The 14,203-nt window shown below is 36.6% G+C and overlaps 1 protein-coding gene and 1 long non-coding RNA gene across 4 annotated transcripts in view; both read right to left on the bottom strand.

Moving 5' to 3' along the window:
- LOC131518643 (uncharacterized) overlaps window positions 1-14,203 on the bottom strand; it is a 139,718-nt gene that overhangs the window by 78,355 nt on the left and 47,160 nt on the right. The window lies entirely within an intron of this gene.
- Window positions 1-14,203, bottom strand: part of LOC131518601 (butyrophilin subfamily 3 member A2-like) — a 97,723-nt gene that overhangs the window by 64,996 nt on the left and 18,524 nt on the right. Inside the window, exons 2-4 of one of the 3 annotated variants that reach the window (XM_058740855.1) lie at window positions 12,363-12,435; window positions 9,456-9,803; window positions 3,797-4,078 (exon numbers count right to left, since the gene is read on the bottom strand). In XM_058740855.1, coding sequence (XP_058596838.1) covers window positions 3,797-4,078; window positions 9,456-9,717 — 544 coding nt within the window. In that variant the 5' untranslated portion in view covers window positions 9,718-9,803; window positions 12,363-12,435. The remainder of the gene's footprint in view (window positions 1-3,796; window positions 4,079-9,455; window positions 9,804-12,362; window positions 12,436-14,203) is intronic. The other 2 variants (XM_058740852.1, XM_058740851.1) reach the window with 2 other exon arrangements.

Here is a 14,203-nt window from a genome sequence, read left to right as displayed (position 1 = left end):
ACAATTCCATACTTTAGCCCCTACTCCAAAACTGAAATGATCAAGACAATATGATATTGGCACAAAAGCAGACACGTAGACCAATGGAATAAAATATAGAACCCAGGGGCGCCTGGGTGGCGCAGTCGGTTGGGCGGCCGACTTCAGCCAGGTCACGATCTCGCGTCTGTGAGTTCGAGCCCCGCGTCGGGCTCTGTGCTGACAGCTCGGAGCCTGGAGCCTGTTTCTAATTCTGTGTCTCCCTCTCTCTCTGCCCCTCCCCCGTTCATGCTCTGTGTCTCTCTGTCCCAAAAATAAATAAAAAAAAAAAATATAGAACCCAGTACTGGACCCACAGATTTATGGCCAACTAAACTTTGATAAATCAGGAAAGAATATCCAGTGGAAAAAAAGACAGTCTCTTTAGCAAATGGTGCTGGAAGAATTGGACAGCAATATCCAGAAGAATGAAACTGGACCACTTTTATATACCATACACAAAAATAAACTCAAAATGGATGAAAGACCTAAATGTGAGACAGGAAAACATCAAAACCCCAGAGGAGAAGGCAGACAACAATCACTTCAACCTCAGTTGCAGAAACTTCTTGCTCAGCAAGTCTCTGAAGGCAAGGGAATTAAAAGCAAAAATTAGCTATTGGGACCTCATCAAGATAAAAAGCTTCTTTCCTGCAAAGGAAATAATCAACAAACTAAAAGGAAACTGATGGAATGGGAGAAGATATTTGCAAATGACATATTAAATAAGGGTTTAGTACCCAAAAAGCTATAAAGAATTTACCAAACTCAACACCCACAAAAACAAATAATCCAGTGAAGTAATAGGCAGAAGACATGAATATACACTTTTCCTAGGAAGTCATCCATATGACCAACAGAAACATGAAAAGATGGGCAAAATCTCTCATCATCAGGGAAATATAAATAAAAACCACACTGAGAAACCACCTCATACTTGTTAGATTGGCTAAAATTAAAAACTCAGTATCAAAAGATATTGGCAAACATGTGGAGAAACAGGAACCTTCTTACACTGTTGGGGGGAATGAAATCTTGTGCAGCTGCTCTGGAAAACAGTGTGGAGGTTCCTCAAAAAATTAAAAGTAGAGTTACCCTACGACTGAGTAATAGCACTACTAAGAATTTATCCAAAGGATACAGAATGTCTGATCCATAGGGGCACATGTACTCCAATGTTTAAAACACTATCAACAATTGCCAAATAATGGAAAGAGCCCAAATGTCCATCAACTGATGAATGGATAAAGATGTGCATTATATATACAATGGGATACTATTGGAAATGAGAAAGAATGAAATCCTGCCATTTGTTACAACATGGATGGAACTGGTGGTAATTATGTAAAGTGAAATAAGTCAGTCTGAGAAAGACAGATATTATATGTTTCCACTCATATGTGGAATTTGAGAAACATAACTAAAGACCATAGGGGAAGGGAATGAAAAATATAGTTTCAAACAGAGAGGGAGGCAAACCATAAGAGTCTCTTAAATATAGAGAACACTGAGGGTTGATGTGGTTGCAGGGGAGAAGGGGAAATAGGTGATGGGCATTGAGAGGGGACACTTGTTGGGATGAGCACTGGGTGTTGTATGCAAGAGATGAATCATGGGAATCTACTCCTGAAACCAAGGGCACATTGTATACACTACATGTTAGCTATCATGACAATAAATCATATTTAAAAAAACACACATTAACATTACTATACTTGTGACAAATAATTCTCTTATAATAAATAAAAATCTTCAAATACAATTAGATATTTATTTTCATCATTTTCTCCTCTTTTTGTCCTACAGATCCCCACACTGACTTTGCCATGTATCCTTTCTTTAAAATTTTTAAATGTTTATTTTTTGAGAGGGAGGGAGAAAGAGCATGAACAGAGGAGGGGCAGAGGGAGAGGGACACACAGAATCTAAAAAAGGCTCCAGGCTCTGAGCTGTCAGCACAGAGCCTGATGTGGGGCCTAAACCGTGATTTGGGGTCTCATGACCTGTGCTGAAGTCAGATGCTGAACTGACTGAGCCACCCAGGCACCCTACCATGTGTCCTTTCTAACCATTTATTTTCTACATAAGCATATATATGTGAGATTGGCAACATCCTGAGGAGTGACAAGCACAAGGAGAAACTGTGATACCTTGGATGATAAACCAAATGGGATTCATGGTCTAGGTTCTAGAGACAGATATTATTTCAATTCACCATTTCTTGTGAGGTATATGTCAGCTAGCAACTGAAATCAGTAAAAATAACTCTTGTTTTTGATAATTTTTTATGTTTTTTTTTTAAATTTTTAAATGTTTTATTTATTTTTGAGACAGAGAGACACAGAGTACGACTTGGGGAGGGGCAGAGAAAGAGGGACACACAGAATCTGAGGAAGGCTCCAGGCTCTGAACTGTCAGCACAGAGCCTGATGTGAGGCTCAAACTCACAAACTGTGAGATCATGACCTCAGCTGAAGTCGGACATGTAACTGACTGAACCAGCCAGGTGCTCCTGATAGTTTTCTATTTAATAATGTTATTTCAAAAGAGGTACTGACCTAGCCACTCAGGTGCTCCAAAATGTGTAATTTTTAATTGATGATCTAAAACATATATGTAAGTGTTTGCATATATATTTTATCTCTATTTTAGTATATGTGTTTGCTTCCTTCAAATTTTCAACCTCAAGTTCTTATTCTAATTATCTTAAACCAATGTGACTTCCCAAACTAAAGCACAATAGAAATGACACTTTACTTATTGATAAAAGGTCATACAAATGTTTATCCACTATAGAAAAAATATATATTGTGGTTTGGTATTTTTTTTAGTAATGGGGATATTTAAAAATACATATAATGTCATCAGGAGTTTATATTATTTCTGGGAAATAGTGAAACATATAATCAAAATAATGTGTGAGTAAAGAGGGAACTTAACACAGAATAGATTGAAGATAGCTTCCTGAGAGGTTAAGATTAAATATTGAGGGACTTTAGAAAACTCTTAGTTATAGGAAAATAGAAGAAATGTGTCAATAACAGGCTACATGAGGTATTACAAGAATATGTTTAAAGAATTAATGAGGGGTAGAAAGTTTTGGAGACAAAGAAAGAGAGGGATGAAAGATGAAGCTGGAGAGATAAGAAAGGACAAGAACTAAAGACTGTGGTTGACAAGCTGCAATACTTCAAATAAGGACATTTGCATATCCAGGAAGTTGGGGGAGATCATGTGGGCAAACTATTTCTTTGAACAATCACTTTCAGTAGTTATTGGAATGTCTTAGCTCTTCTCTACCTGTGATATTAATTTTATGAGGTAGACACCATAATTATCCCAATTTAACTGATGGGAACTGAGCACAAGAAGGTCAATACTTGCCCAAGATCATGATGCTGCTAAATGGCACTGCCAGGATACAAATCCAATTTGAAAGATGGGAGAAAACACCAAATTGTTAAAACAGGCTTTCCCTAGGCAATAGGATTAGGTGAAGCTTAGGAGTAACTTCAAAAGATTCCACAAAGACATTATTACTTTTTGAATACTTTTGTACACTCAGGTATTCATTTTCATGAAGTAGCACAATGACATTTATATTGCAATAAGAAATACAAAACAAGAAAAAATGTGACTTTTCCAAGTTCTCCACATTAAGAGTTAGAAATGGATAAACTAGAATATCCTTCTAGGTCTGTCAGTCATAGGTCTTTGCCATTAAGAGTTTCCTGATCAGCAGTGATATCTCAATATATCAACTTTGGAGGAAACTGACCTGCCATGGATACAAGCACCACCTTCTCCACACTGAGTATTAGGTTCCTTATAACACAAGATACTTCTGTTCTTGAACTTGTATCCATTGTGATAGATGATTCCACATGAAACAATCCATTTTCTTCTATTCTCTTTGTCTCAGAGGCTGGTGCCAAGTGCAATCCTTGAGGGTCCTTCCATTGTATCTCAGGCTCTGGAAACCACCCAGTGGATATGCAGGTCACCTTAATGTCTCTGTTATTGCCAGGCTCAATGTGAATATGAGGAGCCATACCTGAGACTAGGAGAGCCAAAGAGAGACAGAGAAAGTATGTATCTCCAAAAGTTTTCTTGCCAGTTTACATTTTAATTAACTTCTATGAAACTCAGTTTTCTTATTTATAAAACAGGAGTTAGAAAAATAACTGCAAAGAACTTTAGAGAAAAAAATCAGCTGTCTCAACATTTTAAAAGTACCCACATACAAAACATGTCTGTATTCTTTTCTTTTCCTCCCTCACATTTGAAACATTACCTAGTATTTTATCTGATGATTCTTAAAGTTGGGTAGACAAACACTCATGATTTCATTTGCAGCCTCTAAATTTAAAGGAACACAACAGTTTGTGGTTTTCTGTAGCAAATTGTTAGTCATTTTACAAATATCTTTTAATTTCTAATTCTAAAGAAGCTATTTTTAATAAGAACTTCCTTTAAGTTTGGAAATGCTATCAACATCAATGTAGTCCAAACAAACTAGCTACAGGTGGCTACAGAGAACCTGAAATATTGTTAGAAAATGGATTTCTTATTTTAATCAATTAAATTTATATAAGCAAATGTAAATTCAAATACCACATGCAGCGAGTAGCTACCATTTTGGATAGAACAATTTGGGGAATAGTGTTTTAATTATACATATTCCAGTTCATGTTACAACTGCATGTTCTAACTCCCACTTACATTTAGAAGTAGCCTTGATATGCTGGTGTAAGTGTTGTAAAAGGGAGATGATGTGTGTGCCTTCTAGAATATTTCCCTCAAAGGAAGGAGATATACTTTTTCCTTCATTCTTTCTCTCTCTCAAGGGCTGGAGTAGAATGGCTTTGAGTCATTGTCAAAAGTGAATTTTCTAGATATGGAAAAAAACATCAATATAAGAGAAATATGTGAATTTCACGGTTTATACTCACTCTTCTGGTTCTAGATCCTTTCTTCCTATAACTCAGAAAAATAGAAACTGGTGTAATCTACTATGTGTTGAAGTTCTTTGTATAGTAGTGTAGCATTGTACAGTATTATGTACAATAACCAATGCAGTCTATAACAAGACAAAGGATCAAATTTCCTGGGATACAACTTGAGTTTAATTTTGGGTTTTAGGTTTGATTTGGGTTTAATTTTGTCTTCTGATAGATATGTTAAACTCCTAACCTTCAATATCTATGTGTTTATTTGGATACCATTCTGTACATGTATTAGTAAAGATGAAATTATACAGGAATAGGAGGGTCCTAATCCAAAATGATTGTTGGCTATATAAACAGAAAGAAATTTGGAAACAGAAACACAGGGAAAAGGTCCCTGTGAAGATGGAGGCAGAGATGGGAAAGATCCTATCAAATCCAAGAAATGCCTAGCACCGCAAGAAACTGGAAGAGACAAGGAAGCATTTTCCTTATATTATTCCCTGGGATGATAACCCTGATAACACTTTGATTGTAGACTCTGGCCTCCAGAATTGTGAAAAAATAAATTTCTCTTGTTTTTGGGCCATCTAATTTTTGTTGATTTTTGACAGTCCTTCTGTGAAGTTGATGAAGGAAAATTATCTAATGTCATATGATATTGCATGGATGGCCATACCCTGAAGAAGTACCACGAGGTGACTAGCGTATAGTGTTTCAAACCAGTGATGACTTAGCTGGCACTATGGTACCATCAGAATACAGTGGCTTTGAAAATCAGTAGAGAAGAATAGTTGTGAAGATAAGCTGTAGAGTCAAAGAGTTACACTTGTACTAGCTGGCACAACTGAACCAATATGTCTAATGACTCAATCTCTCTGTGCTTCCATTCCTGTTTTGTAAAACCAGGTTAAAAGAGTCTCAACTCATATGAATGGTCTACAAATTCCTTCATATAAAGTGCTTACGGGGTTGTATTGAATAAATATTATTCATCTTAAAGAGTTAATTAACTAAGAGTACAAAGAAAAGATGTTTTTCCTTGCTGGGATCCTTCCAATTGAAAGGCCATCATCCCATTGTATTTCTTGTATTCAGACTACTTGCTAAGAGTTGGAGGGAAATGTAGTTGAGGATGGGTAGTTTATAAAAACAAGATTATATTTAGCAGGTCTTTGTAGAAACACAATAAATGCTTAATTTGATTCTGATTTTCTGGAGAGTGAAGAGTAAAGTTGTACTTCAAATTACATCATTCTGTTTGCCTTATTAAATGTGGGGGTTAAGGATAGAACAACGTCTGAGTCCAGCATCAATTAAAAATAGGAGTGGAAATTAGGGGTGGTGGGTGTGGATAATTTCACAGGCTTGAAACATGTATTCCAAGTGTTGTCTTAGCCATTAATGTTCTCTTATGAATGATCAAGTCAAGACAGAGGAGTCAAAGTGGAGAAAAGATTGTCAGCAGGAGAGGAAACCAGGTCACCATTGTTCTCCTACCATCGTGGGTTTCTAACTGGCATAGTTGAGGCCTACATAGTTTCTGACATAGCACAAGCTGACTTTAAAACATTTTTTACCTATTTCGAGAGTCTGGTATTTTTTATTGTCTTATGACCATGACAGGGCAAGAAAACCTATAGTTTTCACCATTATGAGACCATATGATTATGTTACCTAATATAAGGGCCTTCAATTTTATTTCTTATCTTTTAGAAAATATTTTGGTTAAGTTTGCAACCTATACTTGTGGTTTTGATAATAATTATTAACTGATGGATTTGCTTACCTGTACCCTACAAGTGTCAAACTAGCTTGATAGTAGAAGACAGTGATGCTTATTGATTGTAAGTAGAATTTAATGTAGGGGTTCTTGTTCACTACAACCTCCTGGATATTGAAACAGCAAAGGGAATGAGTTGGTTGTTTTGACTCAAGGTATAGAAGAATCTTTTCTCTAGAAGAGGGTACAGTACTATGGAATTGCCTGCACAGACTGCATTTTTATCACAAAGTGATTACTGACACTGGAGAAAATGTCACTCCTCCAGGAAGGAGAGACAGATTAAAGAAATTCATGCCATAAGTCACAGTGTCTAAGCAAATCATGGGAAAATATGAGTTATTCAGCTAGAGAAAATCAAGGGTTTGGTATAAAAATCTGGCACAAATGAAAACTATAATGCTATACAGCACTAGACACTACATTGCAGTAGTTATGGGACTGAATGTAAAAGGATCCATCCTAGGAAGAAGTACAGAAGGTCATGGATAATTCATCTGGAGGCAGTAAGAGCACTGAATCAACATAGCACTTTATTTTTCTGATGTATCATGAATTAGGATAGCAGGTTCAAAGACGAGACGGGTCCCATTATGATCAACAAAATGTTGCAAAAAAAGCAGCTCACCTACAATTAGGGAGCACAAAGACATTTTGGGGGGAAAGTCTAGATTCTTCAAACATATTTGTGATCACTTATTATGTCAATATTTATATACAAGTTTATATTATAATAGGCCACAAGGTGATACAATTTCTTAAGAATTTAGAAGTACATCTTTTTTTCATTAATTTCAAATGTGAAAGGTTGTATCTACAAATATTGGACTTGGTTGGAATATAAAATCCAGATATTTCTACCTCCCACAGGAAAAAGAGAAGGGAAAACAAATTTCTTTGGATGGCTTGAGGGCTTCTGGAATTCATAAAAAGATGTGTAGAATTCAAGGGTATTGTTTGTAATATATGTCCACAATGCAAATTAAAGAGCTTGACACAGGGTTTATAGTAGTTTAATTAAAAAATATATCCTTAGGTAGGAAATAAAAGTTATCTTGCATATATGACTTGGAGAAATCATATCAGAAAATCTGTATCAGAAAAGCTCATCTACGAGGCACAGGAGTTTGTAGTGTAGATTCTAAAAATTGCGTCAACAAATTACCATTTTTGAAGCTCAAAAAAATTTCAAGCAGAAGCACGATGTTAGAATTTTGTGTCAAGAGCTTCAAGATATGAAATGAATTCTTCTAAAGACTCTGGGGTAAAATGGAAGAATAGTGGAAAGGTGATTTCTATTTAGTGGTAGAATTACTCTGCACAAAGAACAAGTAAGTCAGAGATAAATAAAATTGAGATGATCCTGAGTTATGACATATTTTTATTGAAGTAGCAAAGTAGCAAGCGACTCCCAGATTCAAAGCCCTTGATAAAGGTTTATTCAAGTTTTAGGAAATGTTTGTAGGATTCTAGAAGTGGTTGTCTAACAACTGGAATACTTCACAAGTTACAATAGAATTAAAGATCCCTGCTCAAAAGGCAAAAAATAATGAATGGATGAATATAATTGGTCTCATGCCTCTTAGGTTCTGATTAAATGCTTCCAGTGGAGTTACACTCGTTTGCATACAATAGACCCTTGCAGCAAGGATCCCCAGTATACTTACATAAAAAGCAGATATACTCTAAACTCAGGAAGGAATATCAGAAGGAGGTTACTATTCTTACCATGACTCAGCAGAAACATTACCAGAGGATGTGTAGATCAAAGTGTCTGGTTACAAAAATGTTGACTCAGAGAGGTATTTAAAGCTTGCAGGCAAGTGTCTTTGCAATTTACCCCTTTAATATCTGAAGAATTATATAAGAGCACACCCTTTATTGTAAAAATATGGAATCAGGGTTACTTATGCATATGAAGAATTGTTACTAAATAGGAGGCAGGAGCATTTGCACACAGGTCAGGGAGTTCTGGAGGAAAGCAAATTTCCTTCCTTTTGGAGGAAGGTCAATATCATTGGCTCATTCGTTAGATTCGGTTAGTTTCTCTTAAGTCCATTGTAAGAGAGATGATGCAAAAACTCTTCATCTGAGCTCAGTGCAAGGTCCTAAATTGTTTATAGAAAAAATGTGGTTTCAGTCTCAGTGTATTGTTGAATTACAGTCCTTCCTTACACTTTCACTCTTGCAGTACAATTTTGTGTGTGTGTGTGTGTATAATAACAGAACAGGAGTGAGATATAAGGGGATAAATTATGCAGGATCTGAATAAACAATGATGTCATATTAAGAATAGGCAAGACCACATTTCACTGGGCTTTTCCCAGAGTGGGCAGCAGTGAAGTGCAGAAAACCTAGCCTGGATGGCAGACTGGTCAGATATTTTCTGCTTCTTTTTACTTCCTTCTGAGACTTAGAAGACAGACTAAGTTACATTTCTGGGGTTCTTCTGAGATAGAACATACAATAATCCCTACTCTTTCTTTTCTTAAAAGTAATTATGTCAGCAAAGATAAAAATGGATTTTCACTACTACCCAAGAATGATGGGGCACACTGATTAGATTTGTTTTACATATTTAACTTTCTTGACATTCAATCATAGTGTTTGTATAGATTTAGCTACCTCTATCCATATACACCAATACTTCAGACTGCTGATGAAAAAAAAATACAATTTGTGTAGGAGTTTTCATTGCAGTGACTCACCTGTGACCAACATTTCAAATTGTACTTCACTGTAGAATGTGGAGCTTTCGAAGAAACACCCATACTCCCCTCCATCTGAAGGTCGGATGGGGTGGATCCTTAGGGCAACGTGCCCTTTGGTAATATTGTCCTTCAGGAACTCTGTCCTCCCTTGGTACTCTGGTATCTGGTGCTCCAAATGATCCTGGGAAGTCCTATATTGATGTACCAGGCCTGAAAGATCATTTCGGTACCATGTCACCTCCATGTCTTGAGCATCCATTGATGGGCTGAGGTGACAGGACAACACAGCCTCCTCCCCAACCACAGCAATGACTGGTGCTCTTGGTCCTATCACATGAAATTGCCCTGGAAGTAATTTTTAAAACAAGAGAATCATCACTTAGACAGTGATAGCATGGTAGTGGTCATCTAATCAGTAAAAAGTTACATCAGTTTAATTAACATAGGAAGCTGTAGTTAATTAATGAACAGATTTAAAATAAAGATGCCCAAATACACTGCCAGCATAAGGGATAATACAGGACATGATGACAATGTAGAACAATCATATGATCTTAACAACAATTTAATTGTGTTTTCCCTTTTCCTAGGATTGAAATTCAAATTATATAAATCGCATTGTTTATGTCATAAAAATTACATGTGTTAGAGAATATTATTCTCATTTTACAGATGAGAATATTGAGTTGGTCAATAACTACTAACTGAGTCTGTGATTAATGAATTGAGTGAGTGAATGATTGTCACTCACAATGCAAATTACATAGGAATGCATAATTACGAAGGAATTATTTAAGAATGCTAATAGTAACATCCAAATGTTTCCTTGCTTTAAATTATGTACTATATATGGGGTGCCTGGGTGGCTCAGTTTGTTTAACATCCGACTTTAGCTCAGGTCATGATCTCACGCTCCATGAGTTTGAACCTCACGTCAGGCTCTGTGTTGAGAGCTCAGAGCCTGGAGCCTGCTTCAGATTATATGTCTCCCTCTCTCTCTGCCCCTCCCTTGATCAGTCTCTCTCTGTCTCTCAAAAATAAATAAAGATTAAAAAATTAAAAAATAAAAATGAACTATGTACTACATAATATAACTAATAATGAAATACAATATGAAGCTATTAAAATTATGTTTAGAAAAAATAGAACAATATTTATAATATCTCCCATTTTAAAACATAAGTATGACATCCTGTGTACAACATAAATTTTCTAGAAAATTACATCATTAAAAAAATAAATTTGAGGGCATTAAGATGGCTGAGAAGTAGGAGTGCTGGGATTTTCCTTGACCCTCAAACACAGCTGTATTGAGATCATGTCACTTGGAACACCCAGGGAATCAATCTTTGTAATGGCAAAAGGATATCAACAGTTGGAGGAAGACAGCTTGGCAGGATCGAGGTGTGTATATGTGATTTGGAGGAGATAAAACAGCACAGCAAAGGAAGGGAGGGGACCCTTTCTGTGTAGAGACAAAAGGGAGAGAAAGAGAGATAACTGGAAAAAGTCAACATCAAGTTAGCACATGAGGAAAACCTCTCTGGACTACAGACTAGGGAATAAGAAATAAGGAGAGTGTCAGTTTCTATTTTGCAAACAGTCTTAGGAGCTGAAACTCAGAGGTTTCAAAAGTGCATGATTTTCTCCAGACTGAAGCTGGGAGTCCTGGTGTGCACTCTGGGGGAGGAGGGAGCTGGCACCAGAGCACTAGCACAGATCTCAAAGACCCAATGGACAATCACAGTCCCTCTCCTTGAGCACTGCAAGAAGAGGGTTTATTGCCTCCCCAGGGACAAAAGACCCTGCCAGATGTCAGCCAAAGGCCTTTCATCAGCAGGGCAGAGTAGCTCTACCGCAGAACAGGGTCCATGCAGTGCCAGTTCCCATAAGATTGTGGGTTCTGAATCCCAGCCAAGCACCTAAAAGGCATGGGAGAACTATGGAGCAGGGCAAACTGACCTCCCTCACTACTCTGTGAGGGCTGCCTAAAAAGCATGGTTTGAGGCACCTGGTCTGGGGAGGAGAGATTGGGTTATTGCCAATTTTCTCCCCATCACCAACACCTTGGGACTTTGTAGAGTAGCACAGCACGCCCCACTTCCCTTCATCCCTTGTAGGAGGGACTACCTACACCAAACCGTACACTTCTGTGCCTGGCAACTGCCTATCTTCTGGAGCAAGACTGACACTAATCCAACCAGAGTACCTCTTCCAGAAGAGCACAGCCACCTGTTCCAGTCACCAACTGATAACTGTTTTTGTTGTTGTTTTTTTCTTTTTCTTTTTCTTTCTTTTTCTTTTCTGTTCTTTGTGATTCTTTTTGATATATATATACATATACATATGTATATGTATATGTATATATATAGGCATATGATTTAGGCATGTATGATTTAGGCATATATATATATATATATATATATATATGGCATATATGCATATGCATATTTATTTGATTTGGCAGTTTTTATTCCACCTTTTCTCTTTCTTCTTCATTTTCCACTCTCTTTTTCGGATTTAGCCTTATAGTTGTTTTTTTGTTTTGTTTTGTTTGTTTGTTTGTTTGTTTTAATTCTCTGGTATTCTTTTCTCCCTTTTTATATATATATATATATATATATATATATTTTTTTTTTTTTTTTTTTTTTTTTTTTTCTTTTTAGAATCAGGTTTTGCACCCATTTTCCTTTTCTCCAAGGCTACTTCAACAAACAAATCACAGCACACCTGGTTAAAGGCCCAAACACTCTACCACTACAAGCAAGGAGGTGCTCTGCAGATGACTGACCAGTGGGATAGAGCAGCCAAAAATGCAACAACAGAGTGCACACGACATTTGCAAAAATTCTCAAATATATACTAGCAAATCAAATTCAACCGTATATTGAAAGTATTATTCACCATGATCAGGTAGGACTCATTTCTGGGCTGCAGGGTTGGTTCACTATCTGCAAATCAATCAACATGATACATCCTGTCAATAGATTCAGAGAAGGCATTTGACAAAATACAGCAACGTTTTGTGAAAGAAAAAAAAAACCTCAAGAAAATCTGGATAGAAAGAACAGTCCTTAAAATACTAAAAACTGTATATGAATTGGCCACTGGTAATATAATCTTCAATGGGGAAAAACTGAGGGTTTTCCCCTAAGGTCCAGAACCCAATAGGGATGTCCACTCTCACTACATTTCTTCAACATAGTGTTGGAAGTCCTAACCTCAATAATCAGACAACAAAATGAAACAAGAAATAAAAAGCATCCAAATTCGTTAAGTGGAAGTGACTGCTTTTTTACCTCATTGCTTTTCCCACAAAAAATTTTGTTTCCTGCAATGTCTCCTTTCTAGTTATTATTTTTATTTATTTGTTTAAAGATTTCTTTTGAATAATTCTTATGAAGCTCGTTTATCTGGAATACTATCTCTCAAATTCTTAACGATAATTTTGCTAGATAGAGTATACTTAGTATACTGTATTATTTTTTTGTTTTATATATTGTATTATTTTTCTTTTTTCCTTTTAGCATTTTCATATATCATGACACTCTTTTCTGGTCTACAAAGTCTACTAAAAAGGTAGCTGATAGTGTTATAGTGATTCCTTTACATGTAACTAATCACTATTCTCTTACTCCTTTTAGTATTCTGTCTTTATGTTTCATTTTTGACATTTTAATTATAATGTGTTTTGATGCATATCTCTTTGCCTATTTATCATTTCTGGAATTTTGTGTGTAACCTGGGCCCCAATGTCCTTTTTTCTTTCCCCAGGTTATAGAAGTTTTCAGCTATTATTTCTTCCAGTAACTTTTCTGCCCCTTTTTCTTTCTTTTGTCTCCTTTTGGAACATATAGAATGTGAGTATTAGCATGTTTGATGTCATCCCTGAGGTCTCTTAAGCTACCTTTATTGTTTATTTCTTTTTATTTCTCAGTTTCGGTGAATTCCACTCCCCTGTCCTCCAGAATGCTGAAGCATTCTTCTATACCATGTAATCTGCTGTTTATAAACTCTTGTGTATTTCTTTTTTTCATTTTTGCTATTTTATTATTTGGTTCTGATTAGTATTTTCTTATATTTTCTATATATTTGTTAAAGTTCTTACTGTATTCATCCCTTCATCTCCTGAGTTTGGTAAGCATCTTTACAACCTTTATTTTGAACTCTTTTCAGTTAGATTACTTGTCACAGCTCTTGGCAGGGTGTGCCCTCTGGCATTAGCAGACTGGAGAGAGAATTCCCAAATGTCGCCTGGCAGGCCTGGGAGCACTAGGGCTGGAGGAGAAAGCAAAAATGGCTGCTTCCAGGGGCGCCTGGGTGGCGCAGTCGGTTAAGCCTCCGACTTCAGCCAGGTCACGATCTCGCAGTCCGTGAGTTCGAGCCCCGCATCGGGCTCTGGGCTGATGGCTCGAAGCCTGGAGCCTGTTTCCGATTCTGTGTCTCCCTCTCTCTCTGCCCCTCCCCCATTCATGCTGTGTCTCTCTCTGTCCCAAAAATAAAAAATAAAAAATAAAAAAAAATAAAAAAAACGTTGAAAAATGGCTGCTTCCAATGTCTGAGTCCCTAATGACAGTCTTCTGCCTTTTTGGTAGGCACTACAAGATGAGAAACTGGCTCTCCACATATATGGTCTATACACTTTCAGCTATGGAATTTTTGTTCTGGTTTCCATGTCAGATGAGCCTATGTGAAAACCCTTTAAAAGGTTTTCCTTTCCCTATAGTTTTATCATTTTCCTGTAT

The sequence above is a fragment of the Neofelis nebulosa genome, chromosome 1, assembly GCF_028018385.1.
Source record: "Neofelis nebulosa isolate mNeoNeb1 chromosome 1, mNeoNeb1.pri, whole genome shotgun sequence".
Lineage (NCBI taxonomy): Eukaryota > Metazoa > Chordata > Mammalia > Carnivora > Felidae > Neofelis > Neofelis nebulosa.
This window is presented reverse-complemented; position numbering and strand designations above follow the sequence as displayed.